At 50.3% G+C, this 13869-nt stretch overlaps 1 protein-coding gene across 4 annotated transcripts in view; it reads right to left on the reverse strand.

Moving 5' to 3' along the window:
* Positions 1-13869, reverse strand: part of LOC121562231 (amyloid-beta A4 precursor protein-binding family B member 2-like) — a 112363-nt gene that overhangs the window by 14572 nt on the left and 83922 nt on the right. For 3 of the 4 annotated variants that reach the window (XM_045213913.1, XM_045213911.1, XM_045213910.1), the window contains exon 13: positions 5937-6051. In XM_045213913.1, the coding sequence (XP_045069848.1) occupies positions 5937-6051 (115 nt within the window). Of the gene's footprint in view, positions 1-5936; positions 6052-10766; positions 10773-13869 lie in introns of all 4 variants that reach the window. The other variant, XM_045213912.1, reaches the window with a different exon arrangement.

Genomic DNA, 13869 nt, shown 5'->3' on the forward strand with positions numbered 1-13869 from the left:
TACACTCAGAAGTTTCAAAAGAATAAAGACATTTCAAATGTCATATTATGTATATATACAGTGTTGTAACAATGTGCAAATAGTTAAAGTACAAATGGGAAAATAAATCAACATAAATATGGGTTGTATTTACAATGGTGTTTGTTCTTCACTGGTTGCCCTTTTCTTGTGGCAACAGGTCACAAATCTTGCAGCTCTGATGGCACACTGTGGGTTTTTCACCCAGTAGATAGGGAGTTTATAAATGGGTTTGTTTCGAATTCTTTGTGGGTCGTGTAATCTGAGGGAAATATGTGTCTCTAATATGGTCATACATTTGGCAGGAGGTTAGGAAGTGCAGCTCAGTTTCCACCTCATTTTGTGGGCAGTGTGCACATAGCCTGTCTTCTCTTGAGAGCCAGGTCTGCCTACGGCGGCCTTTCTCAATAGCAAGGCTATGGTCACTGAGTCTGTACATAGTCAAAGCTTTCCTTAAGTTTGGGTCAGTCACAGTGGTCAGGTATTCTGCCACTGTGTACTCTCTGTTTAGGGCCAAATACCATTCTAGTTTTATTGTTAATTCTTTCCAATGTGTCAAGTAATTCTCTTTTTGTTTTCTCATGATTTGGTTGGGTCTAATTGTGTTGCTGTCCTGGGGCTCTGTGGGGTCTGTTTGTGTTTGTGAACAGAGCCCCAGGACCAGCTTACTTAGGGGACTCTTCTCCAGGTTCATCTCTCTGTAGGTGATGGCTTTGTTATGGAAGGTTTGGGAATCACTTCCTTTTAGGTGGTTGTAGAATTGAACGGCCCTTTTCTGGATTTTGATCATTAGCGGGTATCGGCCTAATTCTGTTCTGCATGCATTATTTGGGGTTTTATGTTGTACACAGAGGATATTTTTGCAGAATTCTGCATGCAGAGTCTCAATTTGGTGTTTGTCCCATTTTGTGAATTCTTGGTTGGTGAGTGGACCCCAGATCTCACAACCATAAAGGGCAATGGGTTCTATAACTGATTCAAGTATTTTTACCCAGATCCAAATTTGGATGATGAGTTTTTTATTCCTTTTGATGGCATAGAAGGCCCTTCTTGCCTTGTCTCTCAGATCGTTCACAGCTTTGTGGAAGTTACCTGTGGCGCTGATGTTCAGGCCGAGGTACGTATAGTTTTTTGTGTGCTCTAGGGAACGGTGTCTAGATGGAATTTGTATTTGTCATCCTGGCAACTGGACCTTTTTTGGAACACCATTATTTTTGTCTTACTGAGATTTACTGTCAGAGCCCAGGTCTGACAGAATCTGTGTTCTCTTGAGAGCCAGGTCTGCCTACGGCGGTCTTTCTCAATAGCAAGGCTATGCTCACTGAGTCTGTACATAGTCAAAGCTTTCCTCAAGTTTGGGTCAGTCACAGTGGTGAACTCTCTGTTTAGAGCCAAATAGCATTTTAGTTTGGTCTGTTTTTTGGTAAATTCTTTCCAATGTGTGAAGTAATTATGTTGGGTCTAATTGTGTTGTTGTCCTGGGGCTCTGTTTGTGAACAGGCTTTATCTCTCTCTCTATCTCTCTCTCTCTCTCTCTCTCTCTCTCTCTGTAGGGTATAGGGTGTAGGGTATAGGGTGTAGGGTATAGGGTGTAGGGGTACAGGGTGTAGGGTATAGGGTGTAGGGTATAGGGTGTAGGGTATAGGGTGTAGGGTATAGGGTGTAGGGTATAGGGTATAGGGTGTAGGGTATAGGGTGTAGGGTGTAGGGTATAGGGTGTAGGGTATAGGGTGTAGGGTATAGGGTACAGGGTGTAGGGTATAGAGTATAGGGTGTAGGGTATAGGGTATAGGGTATAGGGTGTAGGGTATAGGGTACAGGGTGTAGGGTATAGGGTGTAGGGTATAGGGTATAGGGTGTAGGGTATAGGGTGTAGGGTACAGGGTGTAGGGTATAGGGTGTAGGGTATAGGGTGTAGGGTACAGGGTGTAGGGTATAGGGTGTAGGGTGTAGGGTATAGGGTATAGGGTGTAGGGTATAGGGTGTAGGGTACAGGGTGTAGGGTATAGGGTGTAGGGTATAGGGTATAGGGTGTAGGGTATAGGGTATAGGGTGTAGGGTATAGGGTGTAGGGTATAGGGTGTAGGGTATAGGGTATAGGGTGTAGGGTATAGGGTATAGGGTGTAGGGTACAGGGTGTAGGGGTACAGGGTGTAGGGTACAGGGTGTAGGGTACAGGGTGTAGGGTATAGGGTATAGGGTATAGGGTGTAGGGTATAGGGTGTAGGGTACAGGGTGTAGGGTATAGGGTGTAGGGTATAGGGTACAGGGTGTAGGGTATAGGGTATAGGGTGTAGGGTATAGGGTATAGGGTATAGGGTATAGGGTACAGGGTGTAGGGTATAGGGTGTAGGGTATAGGGTATAGGGTATAGGGTGTAGGGTATAGGGTATAGGGTGTAGGGTACAGGGTGTAGGGTATAGGGTGTAGGGTATAGGGTATAGGGTACAGGGTGTAGGGTATAGGGTGTAGGGTGTAGGGTATAGGGTGTAGGGTATAGGGTATAGGGTGTAGGGTATAGGGTGTAGGGTACAGGGTGTAGGGTATAGGGTATAGGGTGTAGGGTGTAGGGTATAGGGTATAGGGTGTAGGGTATAGGGTGTAGGGTATAGGGTGTAGGGTATAGGGTATAGGGTGTAGGGTATAGGGTATAGGGTGTAGGGTACAGGGTGTAGGGTACAGGGTGTAGGGTACAGGGTGTAGGGTACAGGGTGTAGGGTATAGGGTATAGGGTATAGGGTGTAGGGTGTAGGGTGTAGGGTGTAGGGTGTAGGGTATAGGGTGTAGGGTGTAGGGTGTAGGGTGTAGGGTATAGGGTATAGGGTATAGGGTGTAGGGTGTAGGGTATAGGGTGTAGGGTACAGGGTGTAGGGTATAGGGTATAGGGTGTAGGGTGTAGGGTATAGGGTGTAGGGTGTAGGGTATAGGGTATAGGGTATAGGGTATAGGGTGTAGGGTGTAGGGTATAGGGTGTAGGGTGTAGGGTATAGGGTATAGGGTGTAGGGTGTAGGGTGTAGGGTATAGGGTGTAGGGTATAGGGTGTAGGGTGTAGGGTATAGGGTGTAGGGTATAGGGTGTAGGGTGTAGGGTGTAGGGTATAGGGTGTAGGGTACAGGGTGTAGGGTATAGGGTGTAGGGTATAGGGTATAGGGTGTAGGGTATAGGGTGTAGGGTATAGGGTGTAGGGTGTAGGGTATAGGGTGTAGGGTATAGGGTGTAGGGTATAGGGTGTAGGGTACAGGGTGTAGGGTATAGGGTGTAGGGGTGTAGGGTATAGGGTGTAGGGTATAGGGTATAGGATATAGGGTATAGGGTACAGGGTGTAGGGTATAGGGTGTAGGGTATAGGGTATAGGGTGTAGGGTACAGGGTGTAGGGTACAGGGTGTAGGGTACAGGGTGTAGGGTATAGGGTGTAGGGTATAGGGTGTAGGGTATAGGGTGTAGGGTACAGGGTATAGGGTGTAGGGTATAGGGTATAGGGTATAGGGTGTAGGGTATAGGGTATAGGGTGTAGGGTACAGGGTGTAGGGTACAGGGTGTAGGGTACAGGGTGTAGGGTGTAGGGTATAGGGTGTAGGGTACAGGGTGTAGGGTACAGGGTGTAGGGTACAGGGTGTAGGGTATAGGGTATAGGGTATAGGGTGTAGGGTATAGGGTGTAGGGTGTAGGGTGTAGGGTACAGGGTGTAGGGTGTAGGGTATAGGGTGTAGGGTGTAGGGTATAAGGTGTAGGGTGTAGGGTGTAGGGTGTAGGGTATAGGGTGTAGGGTGTAGGGTACAGGGTGTAGGGTATAGGGTGTAGGGTGTAGGGTGTAGGGTATAGGGTATAGGGTGTAGGGTATAGGGTGTAGGGTACAGGGTGTAGGGTATAGGGTGTAGGGTATAGGGTATAGGGTGTAGGGTATAGGCATAGGGTGTAGGGTATAGGGTGTAGGGTATAGGGTGTAGGGTATAGGGTATAGGGTGTAGGGTATAGGGTATAGGGTGTAGGGTACAGGGTGTAGGGGTACAGGGTGTAGGGTACAGGGTGTAGGGTACAGGGTGTAGGGTATAGGGTATAGGGTGTAGGGTATAGGGTGTAGGGTGTAGGGTGTAGGTGTAGGGTGTAGGGTGTAGGGTGTAGGGTGTAGGGTATAGGGTGTAGGGTGTAGGGTGTAGGGTGTAGGGTGTAGGGTATAGGGTGTAGGGTATAGGGTATAGGGTGTAGGGTGTAGGGTATAGGGTGTAGGGTGTAGGGTATAGGGTATAGGGTATAGGGTGTAGGGTATAGGGTGTAGGGTGTAGGGTATAGGGTATAGGGTGTAGGGTGTAGGGTGTAGGGTGCAGGGTATAGGGTGTAGGGTGTAGGGTATAGGGTGTAGGGTATAGGGTGTAGGGTGTAGGGTGTAGGGTATAGGGTGTAGGGTACAGGGTGTAGGGTATAGGGTGTAGGGTATAGGGTATAGGGTGTAGGGTATAGGGTATAGGGTGTAGGGTATAGGGTGTAGGGTATAGGGTGTAGGGTATAGGGTATAGGGTGTAGGGTACAGGGTGTAGGGTATAGGGTGTAGGGTACAGGGTGTAGGGTATAGGGTGTAGGGTATAGGGTGTAGGATATAGGGTATAGGGTACAGGGTGTAGGGTATAGGGTGTAGGGTGTAGGGTATAGGGTATAGGGTATAGGGTATAGGGTGTAGGGTACAGGGTGTAGGGTGTAGGGTGTAGGGTATAGGGTGTAGGGTACAGGGTGTAGGGTACAGGGTGTAGGGTACAGGGTGTAGGGTATAGGGTGTAGGGTATAGGGTGTAGGGTATAGGGTGTAGGGTACAGGGTATAGGGTACAGGGTGTAGGGTATAGGGTATAGGGTGTAGGGTATAGGGTATAGGGTGTAGGGTACAGGGTGTAGGGTACAGGGTGTAGGGTACAGGGTGTAGGGTATAGGGTGTAGGGTACAGGGTGTAGGGTATAGGGTATAGGGTATAGGGTGTAGGGTGTAGGGTATAGGGTGTAGGGTGTAGGGTGTAGGGTACAGGGTGTAGGGTGTAGGGTATAGGGTGTAGGGTGTAGGGTATAGGGTGTAGGGTGTAGGGTGTAGGGTACAGGGTGTAGGGTATAGGGTGTAGGGTGTAGGGTGTAGGGTGTAGGGTATAGGGTGTAGGGTGTAGGGTATAGGGTGTAGGGTGTAGGGTGTAGGGTATAGGGTGTAGGGTATAGGGTGTAGGGTATAGGGTGTAGGGTGTAGGGTATAGGGTGTAGGGTATAGGGTATAGGGTGTAGGGTGTAGGGTATAGGGTGTAGGGTGTAGGGTATAGGGTGTAGGGTATAGGGTGTAGGGTATAGGGTATAGGGTGTAGGGTACAGGGTGTAGGGTATAGGGTGTAGGGTATAGGGTGTAGGGTATAGGGTATAGGGTGTAGGGTGTAGGGTATAGGGTGTAGGGTTTAGGGTACAGGGTGTAGGGTATAGGGTATAGGGTATAGGGTATAGGGTGTAGGGTGTAGGGTGTAGGGTACAGGGTGTAGGGTGTAGGGTATAGGGTATAGGGTATAGGGTGTAGGGTGTAGGGTGTAGGGTATAGGGTGTAGGGTATAGGGTACAGGGTGTAGGGTACAGGGTGTAGGGTGTAGGGTATAGGGTGTAGGGTATAGGGTGTAGGGTATAGGGTGTAGGGTATAGGGTATAGGGTGTAGGGTATAGGGTATAGGGTGTAGGGTATAGGGTATAGGGTATAGGGTGTAGGGTATAAGGTGTAGGGTACAGGGTGTAGGGTATAGGGTGTAGGGTATAAGGTGTAGGGTGTAGGGTATAGGGTGTAGGGTATAGGGTATAGGGTGTAGGGTATAAGGTGTAGGGTACAGGGTGTAGGGTATAGGGTGTAGTGTATAGGGTGTAGGGTATAGGGTGTAGGGTGTAGGGTATAGGGTGTAGGGTAGTCACCCTGGAGCAGATGAGGTGGAGGCTGGTAGCGATGGCTTTAGCTGGCGTGTCACAACGGAACACATGACATTTCAGGATCCTGGTGTCCTTGTCCCTCGCTACGTACGCAAAGTCCCTGGGGAGGAGGAGAGGAGAGGGTTAACATGAGAGGAGGAGAGAGAGGGGTTAACAGAGAGGAGAGGAGAGAGGGAGGAGGAGAGGGGTTAACATGAGAGGAGGAGAGGAGAGGGTTAACATGAGAGGAGGAGAGGAGAGAAAGGAGTAGGAGAGAGGAGAGAGAGGAATGAGAGGAGGAGAGGAGAGAAGAGAGAGGAGGAGAGGAGAGGTTAACATGAGAGGAGGAGAGGAGAGGGTTAAATGAGAGGAGGAGAGGAGAGGGTAATATGAGAGGAGGAGAGAGGGTTAACATGAGAGGAGAGAGGGTTAGGAGAGAGGAGAGGGTTAACATGAGAGGAGGAGAGAAGAGGAGGATGATGGGAAGAGAGGAGAGGGTTAACATGAGAGGAGGAGAGGAGGGTGAGGGAAGAGAGAGGAGGAGGTTAACATGAGAGGAGGAGGGAGAGGAGAAGGTGCATAGAAGGAGGAGAGGAGAGTGTGTAGAGGAAGAGGAGAGGGGTTAACATGAGAGGAGGAGAGAGAGAGGGTTAACATGAGGAGGAGGAGAGGAGAGGGTTAACATGAGAGAGGAGAGGAGAGGTGCTGAGAGGAGGAGAGGAGAGGGTGCATGAGAGGAGGAGAGGAGAGGTGCTTATAGAGGAGGAGAAGAGAGAGGTTAACATGAGAGGAGGAGAGGAGAGGTGCTATGAGAGGAGGAGAGAGAGGTGCTATAGAGAGGAGGAGGAGAGAGGTGTGTAGAGAGGAGAGAGGGGTGCTAACATGAGAGGAGGAGAGGAGAGGTGCTGACAGGAGAGGAGGAGAGGAGAGGGTTAACATGAGAGGAGGAGAGGAGAGGGTTAACATGAGAGGAGGAGAGGAGAGGGTTAACATGAGAGGAGGAGAGGAGGGTGTATGAGAGAGGAGGAGAGGAGAGGGCTAACATGAGAGGAGGAGAGGAGGGAGGTTAACATGAGAGGAGGAGAGGAGAGGGTTAACATGAGAGGAGGAGAGAGAGGGTGTAACATGAGAGGAGGAGAGGAGAGGGTGCTGAGAGGAGAGGGGGAGAGGTTAACATGAGAGGAGGAGAGGAGAGGGTGCTAACATGAGAGGAGGAGAGGAGAGGGTACAGAGGAGAGGTGCTGAGAGAAGGAGAAGAGAGGGTGCATGAGAGGAGGAGAGGAGAGGTGCTAATAAAGAGGAGGAGAGAGAGAGGGTTAACATGAGAGGAGGAGAGGAGAGGGTTAACATGAGAGGAGGAGAGGAGAGGAGGTGCTAACTGAGAGGAGAGAGAAGAGAGGGTTAACATGAGAGGAGGAGAGGAGAGGGTTAACAGGAGGAGGAGAGAGAGAGGGTTAACATGAGAGGAGGAGAGGAGAGGGTTAACATGAGAGGAGGAGAGGAGAGGGTTAACATGAGAGGGAGGAGAGGAGAGGTGCTGAGAGAGGAGGAGAGGTGTAACAGGAGGAGGAGAGGAGAGGGTTAACAGAGAGGAGGAGAGAGAGAGGTGCTACATGAGAGGAGGAGGAGAGAGAGGTAGCAGAGAGGAGAGGAGGAGGGTTAACATGAGAGGAGGAGAGAGAGAGAGGTGCTATAGAGAGAGGAGAGGAGGTGTAACATGAGGAGGAGAGGAGAGGGTTAACATGAGAGGAGGAGAGAGGAGAGGGTGTAAGAAGGAGAGGAGGGGAGAGAGGTTAGAGAAGAGAGAGGAGAGGAGAGTTAACATGAGAGGAGGAGAGGAGAGGAGAGGTAGCTGTAGAGAGGAGGAGAGGAGAGGGTGCTAGAGAGGAGGAGAGGAGAGGGTTAACATGAGAGGAGGAGAGGAGAGAGGTTAGCATGAGAGGAGGAGAGAGAGAGGGTTTAAGGAGAGGAGAGAGGAGAGGGTTAACATGAGGAGGAGAGAGAGAAGGGGTTAACATGAGAGGAGGAGAGGAGAGGGGTTAACAGAGAGGAGAAGAGAGTTAGCATGAGAGGAGAGAGGAGGTGCTGAGAGGAGGAGAGGAGAGGGTTAACATGAGAGGAGGAGAGGAGAGGGTTAACATGAGAGGAGAGAGGAGAGGTGCTAACATGGAGGAGGAGAGGAGAGGGTTAACATGAGAGGAGGAGAGGAGAGGTTAACATGAGAGGAGGAGAATGAGGGGGTTAACATGAGAGGAGGAGAGGAGAGAGGTTAACATGAGAGGAGGAGAGGAGAGGGTTAACATGAGAGGAGGAGAGAGAGGTGCTATAGGAGGAGGAGAGGAGAGGGTTAACATGAGAGGAAGAGAGAGAGAGGTTAACATGAGAGAGGAGGAGAGGAGAGGGTTAACATGAGGGGAGGAGAGGAGAGGTGCTATAGAGAGGAGAGAGAGGAGAGGGTTAACATGAGAGGAGGAGAGAGAGGTGCTAGAAGAGGGAGGAGAGGGAGAGGGTTAACATGAGAGGAGGAGAGGAGAGGTGCTGAAGAGAGAGGAGGAGAGGAGAGGATGAGAGAGAGAGGAGAGAGAGAAGGGTTAACATGAGAGGAGGAGAGGAGAGGGTCTATGAGAGAGGAGAGGAGAGGGTTAACATGAGAGGAGGAGAGGAGAGGGTTAACATGAGAGGAGGAGAGGGTTAACATGAGAGGAGGAGAGGAGAGGGTTAACATGAGAGGAGGAGAGGAGAGGGTTAACATGAGAGGAGGAGAGGAGAGGGTTAACATGAGAGGAGGAGAGGAGAGGGTTAACATGAGAGGAGGAGAGGAGAGGGTGCTATGAGAGGAGGAGAGGAGAGGTGCTATATGAGAGGAGGAGAGGAGAGGGTTAACATGAGAGGAGGAGAGGAGAGGGTTAACATGAGAGGAGGAGAGGAGAGGGTTAACATGAGAGGAGGAGAGGAGAGAGGTTACTATGAGAGGAGGAGAGGAGAGGTGCTAACATGAGAGGAGGAGAGAAGAGTGCTGAGAAGAGGAGAGAGGAGAGGTGCATGAGAGGAGAGAGAGGAGAGCGTTAACATGAGAGGAGAGAGAGAGGGTTAACAGAGAGGGGAGAGGAGAGGTGCTAAATAGGAGAGAGAGAGGAGAGTGCTAATAGAGAGGAGGAGAGGAGAGGGTTAACATGAGAGGAGGAGAGGAGAGGGTTAACATGAGAGGAGGAGAGGAGAGGGTTAACATGAGAGGAGGAGAGGAGAGCGTTAACATGAGAGGAGGAGAGGAGAGGGTTAACAGAGAGGAGAGAGAGGAGAGGTGCTAAATGAGAAGGAAGAGAAGGTGCTAGGGAGAGGAGGAGAGGAGAGGTTAACATGAGAGGAGGAGAGAGAAGGTGCTAACATGAGAGGAGGAGAGGAGGGTTAACATGAGAGGAGGAGAGGAGAGGGTTAACATGAGAGGAGGAGAGGAGAGGTGCTAACATGAGAGGAGAGGGAGAGAGAGAGGGTTAACATGAGAGGAGGAAGAGAGAGGGTTAACATGAGAGGAGGAGAGGAGAGGGTTAACATGAGAGGAGGAGAGGAGAGGGTTAACATGAGAGGAGGAGAGGGTTAACATGAGAGGAGGAGAGGGAGAGGGTTAACAGGAGAGGAGGAGAGGAGAGGGTTAACATGAGAGGAGGAGAGGAGAGGGTTAACATGAGAGGAGAGGAGAGAGGGTTAACAGGAGAGGAGGAGAGGAGAGGGTTAACAGGAGAGGAGGAGAGGAGAGGGTTAACATGAGAGGAGGAGAGGAGAGGGTTAACATGAGAGGAGGAGAGGAGAGGGTTAACAGGAGAGGAGGAGAGGAGAGGGTTAACATGAGAGGAGGAGAGGAGAGGGTTAACATGAGAGGAGGAGAGGAGAGGGTTAACAGGAGAGGAGGAGAGGAGAGGGTTAACATGAGAGGAGGAGAGGAGAGGGTTAACATGAGAGGAGGAGAGGAGAGGGTTAACATGGGAGGAGGAGAGGAGAGGGTTAACATGAGAGGAGGAGAGGAGAGGGTTAACATGGGAGGAGGAGAGGAGAGGGTTAACATGAGAGGAGGAGAGGAGAGGGTTAACAGAGGAGGAGAGAAGAGGAGGATGATGGTGGATGAGAGGAGAGGAGGAGAGGAGGATGATGGGGGATGAGAGGAGAGGAGGAGAGGAGAGGAGGATGATGGGGGATGAGAGTAGAGGAGGAGAGGAGGATGATGGGGGATGAGAGGAGAGGAGGAGAGGAGAGGAGGATGATGGGAGATGAGAGTAGAGGAGGAGAGGAGAGGAGGATGATGGGGATGAGAGGAGAGGAGGATGATGGGGGATGAGAGGAGAGGAGGAGAGGAGGATGATGGGGATGAGAGGAGAGGAGGAGAGGAGAGAAGGATGATGGGGATGAGAGGAGGAGAGGAGGAGAGGAGAGGAGGATGATGGGGATGAGAGGAGAGGAGGATGATGGGGGATGAGAGGAGAGGAGGATGGGGGATGAGAGAGGGAGAGGAGGAGAGGAGGATGATGGGGGATGAGAGGAGAGGAGGAGAGGAGGATGATGGGGATGAGAGGAGAGGAGGAGAGGAGGAGAGGAGAGGAGGATGATGGGGGATGAGAGGAGAGGAGGAGAGGAGAGGAGGATGATGGGGGATGAGAGGAGAGGAGGAGAGGAGAGGAGAGGAGGATGGGGGATGAGAGGGGGAGAGGAGGAGAGGAGGATGATGGGGGATGAGAGGAGAGGAGGAGAGGAGAGAAGGATGATGGGGGATGAGAGGGGGAGAGGAGGAGAGGATAGGAGAGGAGGATGATGGGGATGAGAGGGGGAGAATAAGAACATGTTTACCTCTCTCTGAGTCCAGGGAAGGAAGGGAGGGAAGGAGGAGTTAGTTAAAGAGTGGAGGAAGAGAGAAAAACAGTAACTCTCAGCAAGAATCCTGCTGGGGAACAAGTCCTCCATCTCCCACCACACCACACACACACACACACACACACACACACACACACACACACACACGTTATATACCGTGCATTCGGAAAGTATTCAGAACCCTTGACTTTTTCCACATTTTGTTACGTTACAGCCTTATTCTAAAATTGATTAAATCAATCTACACACAATACCCCATAATGACAAAGTGAAAACAGGTTTTTAGACATTTTTGCACATTTATAAAAAATAAAAACTGAAATATCACATTTACATAAGTATTCAGATCATTTACTCAGTACTTTGTTGAAGCACCTTTTGGCAGCGATTACAGCCTCGAGTCTTCTTGGGTATGACGCTACAAGCTTAGCACACCTGTATTTGGGGAGTTTCTCCAATTCTTCTCTGCAGATCCTCTCAAGCTCTGTCAGGTTGGATGGGGAGCGTCGCTGCACAGCTATTTTCAGGTCTCTCCAGAGATGTTAGATCGGGTTCAAGTCCGGGCTCTGGCTGGGCCACTCAAGGACATTCAGAGACTTGTCCCGAAGCCACTCCTGCGTTGTCTTGGCTGTGTGTTTAGGGTCATTGTCCTGTTGGAAGGTAAACCTTCGCCCCAGTCTGAGGTCCTGAGCGCTCTGGAGCAGGTTTGCATCAAGGATCTCTCTGTCCTTTGCTCCGTTCATCTTTGCCTCGATCCTGACTAGTCTCCCAGTCCCTGTCGCTGAAAAACATCCCCACAGCATGATGCTGCCACCACCATGCTTCACCGTAGGGATGGTGCCAGGTTTCCTCCAGACGTGACGCTTGGCATTCAGGCCAAAGAGTTCAATCTTGGTTTCATCAGACCAGAGAATCTTGTTTCTCATGGTCTGAGAGTCTTTAGGTGCCTTTTGGCAAACTCCAAGCGGGCTGTCATGTGCCTTTTACTGAGGAGTGGCTTCCGTCTGGCTACTCTACCATAAAGGCCTGATTGGTGGAGTGCTGCAGAGATGGTTGTCCTTCTGGAAGGTTCTCCCATCTCCACAGAGGAACTCTGGAGCTCTGTCAGAGTAACAATCGGGTTCTTGGTCACCTCCCTGAACAAGGCCCTTCTCCCCCGATTGCTCAGTTTGGCCGGGCGGCCAGCTCTAGTAAGAGTCTTGGTGGTTCCAAACTTCTTCCATTTAAGAATGATGGAGGCCACTGTGTTCTTGGGGACCTTCCATGCTGCAGAAATGTTTTGGTACCCTTCCCCAGATCTGTGCTTTGACACAATCCTGTCTCGGAGCTCTACGGACAATTCCTTCGACCTCATGGCTTGGTTTTTGCTCTGACATGCACTGTCAACTGTGGGTAAACACACGTTTCCCATGTCGATAAATCTACTTGGCAGTGTAAACACACGTTTCCCATGGCGATAAAGCCACTTGGCAGTGTAAACACACGTTTCCCATGGCGATAAAGCCTCCTTGGCAGTGTAAACACACGTTTCCCATGGCGATAAAGCCACTTGGCAGTGTAAACACACGTTTCCCATGGCGATAAAGCCACTTGGCAGTGTAAACACACGTTTCCCATGGCGATAAAGCCACTTGGCAGTGTAAACACACGTTTCCCATGTCGATAAATCTACTTGGCAGTGTAAACACACGTTTCCCATGTCGATAAATCTACTTGGCAGTGTAAACACACGTTTCCCATGGCGATAAAGCCTCTTGGCAGTGTAAACACACGTTTCCCATGGCGATAAAGCCACTTGGCAGTGTAAACACACGTTTCCCATGGCGATAAAGCCTCTTGGCAGTGTAAACACACGTTTCCCATGGCGATAAAGCCACTTGGCAGTGTAAACACACGTTTCCCATGGCGATAAAGCCTCTTGGCAGTGTAAACACACGTTTCCCATGGCGATAAAGCCACTTGGCAGTGTAAACACACGTTTCCCATGGCGATAAAGCCACTTGGCAGTGTAAACACACGTTTCCCATGGCGATAAAGCCTCTTGGCAGTGTAAACACACGTTTCCCATGGCGATAAAGCCTCTTGGCAGTGTAAACACACGTTTCCCATGGCGATAAAGCCACTTGGCAGTGTAAACACACGTTTCCCATGGCGATAAAGCCACTTGGCAGTGTAAACACACGTTTCCCATGGCGATAAAGCCACTTGGCAGTGTAAACACACGCTTTCCCATGGCGATAAAGCCACTTGGCAGTGTAAACACACGTTTCCCATGGCGATAAAGCCACTTGGCAGTGTAAACACACGTTTCCCATGTCGATAAAGCCTCTTGGCAGTGTAAACACACGTTTCCCATGTCGATAAAGCCTCTTGGCAGTGTAAACACACGTTTCCCATGGCGATAAAGCCACTTGGCAGTGTAAACACACGTTTCCCATGGCGATAAAGCCACTTGGCAGTGTAAACACACGTTTCCCATGGCGATAAAGCCACTTGGCAGTGTAAACACACGTTTCCCATGGCGATAAAGCCACTTGGCAGTGTAAACACACGTTTCCCATGGCGATAAAGCCAGTTGGCAGTGTAAACACACGTTTCCCATGGCGATAAAGCCACTTGGCAGTGTAAACACACGTTTCCCATGGCGATAAAGCCACTTGGCAGTGTAAAAACATGTTTCCCATGGCGATAAAGCCACTTGGCAGTGTAAACACACGTTTCCCATGGCGATAAAGCCACTTGGCAGTGTAAAAACATGTTTCCCATGGCGATAAAGCCACTTGGCAGTGTAAACACACGTTTCCCATGTCGATAAAGCCTCTTGGCAGTGTAAACACACGTTTCCCATGGCGATAAAGCCACTTGGCAGTGTAAACACACGTTTCCCATGTCGATAAAGCCACTTGGCAGTGTAAACACACGTTTCCCATGGCGATAAAGCCTCTTGGCAGTGTAAACACACGTTTCCCATGGCGATAAAGCCACTTGGCAGTGTAAACACACGTTTCCCATGGCGATAAAGCCACTTGGCAGTGTAAACACACGTTTCCCATGTCGATAAAGCCTCTTGGCAGTGTAA

This window comes from Coregonus clupeaformis, unplaced genomic scaffold (assembly GCF_020615455.1).
Source record: "Coregonus clupeaformis isolate EN_2021a unplaced genomic scaffold, ASM2061545v1 scaf0170, whole genome shotgun sequence".
Classification (NCBI taxonomy): Eukaryota; Metazoa; Chordata; class Actinopteri; order Salmoniformes; family Salmonidae; genus Coregonus; species Coregonus clupeaformis.